This window comes from Bubalus bubalis, chromosome 3, assembly GCF_019923935.1.
Source record: "Bubalus bubalis isolate 160015118507 breed Murrah chromosome 3, NDDB_SH_1, whole genome shotgun sequence".
NCBI lineage: Eukaryota > Metazoa > Chordata > Mammalia > Artiodactyla > Bovidae > Bubalus > Bubalus bubalis.
Genome location: NC_059159.1, coordinates 30,063,236 through 30,069,235, shown reverse-complemented (window position 1 = coordinate 30,069,235; position 6,000 = coordinate 30,063,236). Strand labels below are relative to the sequence as shown.

The window sequence follows — 6,000 nt, the reverse complement described above, 5'->3', positions numbered from 1 at the left end:
TAAGAGAAACAGAGTGGTATCTTTATATGATACACAAGTGTATGTTACAAGAATTCCATCAGGCACAGAAGCCTCAGGTTTAAGGCCTCAGTGTTAGGCCAGGGTACGGGGGGAAAAAGGCATGGTAAAGTTTTTACTTTAACATCTAAAATGTCACTTGTCATAAAGGAGGGTGTAATAGAAATTGTCTTTAATAAATCATAATTGAAGTTCCCCTCATTTTCCTTCCATTAAGATGCTAGGTTTGTGTCTGAGCATGAAGAAAGAAAAGACCGTGGCTCCCCCGTGGTCAGCGAAGTCTGCCAGTCAGAGTGGAAGCCAGCTGGGGAGATTCCCTGGAGGGTCCATCCATCATTAATTCCATCTTTCTGGAGGAAGGGAAGGGGCCACATTTCTCCTAACAGTCCAAGCCCTTTCCTTAGGCCCCACACACAAAAAAAAGTCAGCCAGCAACTTTCCATGACATCTGGCTCTCAGGAAACCCTGAGCCCCTATGGGCTGAGGAGTCCCCACAGCAGGTTTATGAAGATGCACAAGGGGGCAAAGTTTCCTTTTACATTTGAAACAGAAGCAGTCTGAAAGGCTTCATAACTACACCAATAAAAAAGAAAAGAAAAAAAATGGAGGCCTCTTCTTTAGTGTGAAAGTCTGTCCGTTTTTTTTCCTGGATGGTCTCCCATGCACCATGGCTGAGGGGTCTCTCAGTGCATGGTGCTGGCGCTGGCCACCGCAATGGCCTCCTGAATTTCTCGTATCACCAGGATCCGAGTCAGCATCTGCCCCATCTGCTCTCTGCTGATAGGCTGGACTGAGTACCAGATTGGGCTGTTGGGGGCCACCACCGGCTCGGGCGTCAGGTAAAAGGTGTCATTCCGGCCTTTCACACTCTGGGGGCATTTAAAGAGGTAGAAATCATAGAGCTTGATTGGGCATCTCAGTGGGTTCTCTGGATTTTCCGTCTGCTCTGCATACACGTCATCTGTAACTTTCTGGCCAGTCTGGTGTATCCCAAGTGCCTTCAGGTACCGAATACTCGTGCTTTTATCCTTGGGATTAGAGGGGTTCTTCTTTGTCTGTCGTAAGACCTTGGAGAAGGCCAGCTTCATGTGCTGGTCCACTGTCTTCAACAGGAAGTATTTGGTGTTAAAGAACATGAGGGTGGTCAGCAGGGTGGAAGGGGAGTGAGCCCCGAGCTGCTTGCACTCCCACAGCATCTCCTCAGTCACGTGGCTGGGCAGGACATAGCCAAGTGGAGTGACTCGGGGCTGAACGTCCTTCAGAACTTCATGCAGCCACTCCGTAAATCGAACATAATAAAGATCGGAGAAAATGTCATCAACCCGTCCATTCTCAAAAAGATACTTTTGAATACACAGGAAAATATAGTACAGCACATCTGGGTCATAGGGTTCACCTTCTCCATTTCAAGCTTCCCGTGTCATCAGACAGAGCCCATAATTCAACTCAGCCACAGCAAAAGAGATGAGATCTTCCTGGAATCGTAGCAACTGACGCCTTCCAATGGGTGCCAGTCTGTTCTGAGCATCCTTCTCCAGCTCAGCATTCTTGGTCTGCGCCCAGTTTTTCCACACTTCAAGCCCTTCTTCTGGCTTCAGAGAATTTGGAAGCAGAAGTTCTGGTGAAGGCTGTGGCTGTGACTGCGGTTCAACTTCAGCAACCTGGACAGTCTGAGCTGAACAAGTAACCTGGAGCTGCTGCTGCTGCTGCTGCTGAGGCGGCGGTGGCGTCTGTTCCTGGGGGGTCTGTTGCTGTGGCTGCTGCTGGGGGTCCCATATATGGACAGTCTGAGCTGTATTCTGGTATGTGCCTGCCACGGCCTGCACAGCCACTGGAATGTGGATGTTGCCATTCATGAACTGTGCTGGAAAGAGAGAGTTTGCAAGGGTCTGCACTACCTCTTCATGGGAGTTTTTCACTACAGATGTGGTGCCCACCATCTTCTCCTTGTCATCCTCCAGCTTCACAGCTGCCAGGGCTGTGGGTGAGCCACTGACGTGAACTGCGTTGTAGGCTTCCTGGGGAATGGCAAAAATATGGAACGCTTCACGAATTTGCGTGTCATCCTTGCGCAGGGGCCATGCTAATCTTCTCTGTATCGTTCCAATTTTAGTATATGTGCTGCCGAAGCGAGCACAAGATTCTAAATTTTAAATCAAGATAGCGTAACAGGTAACACAACATTGTAAATCAACTACATTTCAATAAAATAAAATTTAATAAGAAACAAGATAATGTAGTAGAAAACTGGATAATGATTAGACAACCTTCAAAGGACACTCCCCCTCTTTCTCCTGACTGCCCTGTCTCATGGCCACTACTTTCCCTTCTGCTCTTCTTGCTCCTCTCCCTCTCCCTGGCTGTAAAGACAAGAAATTCTTTGAAGTTCAAGCCAAGTTCACTTTCTCTCCCAGCTGATGCTCTGCCCTCAATGAGTACATCTCTTCCTTAACCTTCAGTTACCAAGTGGACAAGTTGACATCTCCAGCTCAGACTTTCAGATCTGTATCTTCAACTACATTCTAAATATAAAAACTTGGGATGTCCCTGGTGGTCCAGTGGTTACAACTTACACTCCATTGCAATGGCCACAGGTTCAATCCCTGATCAGGGAACTAAGACCCTGCATGCTGCGCACTGAGGGCAAAAAAAAAAAAAAAAAAAAAAAATCACTCTAAAACCAGCACAAGATTAGATATAACAGAGTCCAAAATTAGACTCTGGGATGCATGCATTTCATTACAAAGGAAAGGAAGGAATTAAGTAATAAAGGTTGTTAGTTCAACTGGCTAGCTGTTTGACAAAATATTAAGTTTTATCTCTAACACACCCCTTACTCTAAAAGGTCTTGTAGGTCTTCATAGAACCGTTCAACTTCAGCTTCTTCAGCATTACTAGGCAGGGTATAGACTTGGATTACCATGATATTGAATGGTTTACCTTGGAAACGAACAGAGATCATTCTGTCATTTTTGAGACTGCATCCAAGTACTGCATTTCAGACTCTTTTGTTGACTAAGATGGCTACTCTATTTCTTCTAAAGGATTCCTGCCCACAGTAGTAGATATAATGGTCATCTGAGTTAAATTCACCCATTTCAGTCCATCTTAGTTGACTGATTCCTGGAATGTTGACACTCACTCTTGCCATCTCCTATTGGGCCACTTCCAATTTGCCTTGATTCGTGGACCTAATATTCCAGGTTCCTATACAATATTCCTCATTATAGCATCAAACCTTCCTTTGTCACCAGTCCCATCCACAATTGGGTGTTGTTTTTGCTTTGGCTGCATCCCTTCATTCTTTCTGGAGTTATTTCTCCACTCATCTCCAATAGCATATTGGGCACCTACCGACCTGGGGAGTTCCTCTTTCAGTGTCCTATCTTTTTGCCTTTTCATATTGTTCACGGGGTTCTCAAGGCAAGAATACCGAAGTGGTTTGCCATTCCCTTCTCCAGTGGACCACATTCTGTCAGACCTCACCATGACCCATCCATCTTGGGTGGCCCCACACGGCATGGCTTAGTTTCATTGAGTTAGACAAGGCTGTGGTCCATGTGATCAGATTGGCTAGTTTTCTGTGATTGTGGAACAACAGACTGGTTCCAAATAGGAAAAGGAGTTTGTCAAGGCTGTATATTGTCATCCTCCTTATTTAACTTATATGCAGAATACATCATGAGAAACACTGGGCTGGAAGAAGCACAAGCTGCAATAAACATTGCCGGGAGAAATATCAATAACCTCAGATATGCAGATGACACCACCCTTATGGCAGAAAGTGAAGAAGAACTAAAGAGCCCCTTGATGAAAGTGAAAGAGAAGAGTGAAAAAGTTGGCTTAAAGCTCAGTTTAGTTCAGTCGCTCAGTCGTGTCCGACTCTTTGAGACCCCATGAACCACAGCACACCAGGCCTCCCTATCCATCACCAACTCCTGGAGTTTACCCAAACTCATGTCCATTGAGTCGGTGATGCCATCCAACCATCTCATCCTCTGTCATCCCCTTCTCCTCCTGCCCTCAATCTTTCCCAACATCAGGGTCTTTTCCAATGAATCAACACTTCCCATGAGGTGGCCAAAGTACTGGAGTTTCAGCTTTAGCATCATTCCTGCCAAAGAAATCCCAGGGCTGATCTCCTTCAGAATTGACTGGTTGGATCTCCTTGCAGTCCAAGGGACTCTCAAGAGTCTTCTCCAACACCACAGTTCAAAAGCATCAATTCTTCTGCACTCAGCTTTCTTTATAATCCAACTCTCACATGCATACATGACCACTGGAAAAACCATAGCCTTGACTAGACAGACCTTTCTTGACAAAGTAATGTCCCTGCTTTTTAATATGCTGTCTAGGTTGGTCATAACTTTTCTTCCAAGGAGTAAGCGTCTTTTAATTTCATGGCTGCAATCACCATCTGCAGTGATTTTGGAGCCCAAAAAAATAAAGTCAGCCACTGCTTTCCACTGTTTCCCCATCTATTTGCCATGAAGTGATGGGACCAGATGCCATGATCTTCGTTTTCTGAATGTTGAGCTTTAAGCTAACTTTTTCACTCTCTTCTTTCACTTTCATCAAGAGGCTCTTTAGTTCTTCTTTACTTTCTGCCGTAAGGGTGGTATCATCTGCATATCTGAGGTTATTGAGATTTCTCCCGGCAATCTTGATTCCAGCTTGTGTTTCTTCCAGTCCAGCGTTTCTCATGATGTACTCTGCATATAAGTTAAATAAGCAGGGTGACAATATACAGCCTTGACGTACTCCTTTTCCTATTTGGAACCAGTCTGTTGTTCCATGTCCAGTTCTAACTGTTACTTCCTGACCTGAGTACAGATTTCTCAAGAGGCAGGTCAGGTGGTCTGGTATTCCCATCTCTTTCAGAATTTTCCACAGTTTATTGTGGTCCAGTCAAAGGCTTTGGCATAGTCAATAAAGCAGAAATAGATGTTTTTCTGGAACTATCTTGCTTTTTCTATGATCCAGCAAATGTCGGCAATTGGATCTTTGGTTCCTCTGCCTTTCCTAAAACCAGCTTGAACATCAGGAAGTTCATGGTTCACATATTGCTGAAGCCTGGCTTGGAGAATTTTGAGCATTACTTTACTAGCATGTGAGATGAGTGCAATTGTGCGGTAGTTTGAGCATTTTTTGGCATTGCCTTTCTTTGGGATTGGAATGAAAACTGACCTTTTCCAGTCCTGTGGCCACTGCTGAGTTTTCCAAATTTGCTGACATATTGAGTGCAGCACTTTCCCAGCATAATCTTTTAGGATTTGAAAGAGCTCAACTGGAATTCCATCACCTCCACTAGCTTTGTTCGTAGTGATACTTTCTAAGGCCCACTTGACTTCACATTCCAGGATGTCTGGCTCTAGGTGAGTGATCACACCATCATGATTATCTGGGTCATGAAGATCTTTTTTGTATAGTTCTTCTGTGTATTCTTGCCACCTCTTCTTAATATTTTCTGCTTCTGTTAGGTCCATACCATTTCTTAAAGCTCAACATTCAGAAAACTAAGATCATGGCATCCGGTCCCATCAGTTCATGGCAAATATGGCAATCAGATGGGTAAACAGTAGAAACAGTGGCTGACTTTATTCTGGGGAGACTCCAAAATCACTCCAGATGGTGACTGCAGCCATGAAATTAAAAGACACTTACTACTTGGAAGGAAAGTTATGACCAACCTAGATAGCATATTCAAAAGCTGAGACATCATTTTGTCAACAAAGGTCCATCTAGTCAAGGTTATGGTTTTTCCAGCAGTCACGTACGGACGTGAGAGTTGGATTACAAAGAAAGCTGAGAGCAGAATTGATGCTTTTGGACTGTGGTGTTGGAGAAGACTCTTGAGAGTCCCTTGGACTGCAAGGAGATCCAACCAGTCCGTCGTGGAGATCAGTCCTGGGTGTTCATTGGAAGGACTGATGTTGAAGTTGAAACTCCAGTACTCTGGCCACCTGATGTGAAGAGCTGACT

The 6,000-nt window shown here is 44.7% G+C and overlaps 1 protein-coding gene and 1 non-coding gene across 2 annotated transcripts; both read right to left on the bottom strand.

Moving 5' to 3' along the window:
* On the bottom strand, positions 1-2,070 carry LOC102412799 (transcriptional regulator QRICH1-like). Its single transcript, XM_044939234.2, has one exon. It carries the CDS (start codon positions 1,956-1,958, stop codon positions 1,425-1,427), a length of 534 nt encoding a protein of 177 aa, XP_044795169.2. The 5' UTR covers positions 1,959-2,070; the 3' UTR covers positions 1-1,424.
* LOC112584028 lies at positions 2,049-2,155 on the bottom strand. The gene has a single exon (XR_003108387.1). It is a non-coding gene; the product is annotated as a U6 spliceosomal RNA (small nuclear RNA).
* Positions 2,156-6,000: the final 3,845 nt, after the last annotated feature.

Excerpts from the sequence above, each read along its gene's own strand:
- LOC102412799 (XM_044939234.2), bottom strand. The coding sequence starts at position 1,958 with ATGGTGGGCACCACATCTGTAGTGAAAAACTCCCATGAAGAGGTAGTG.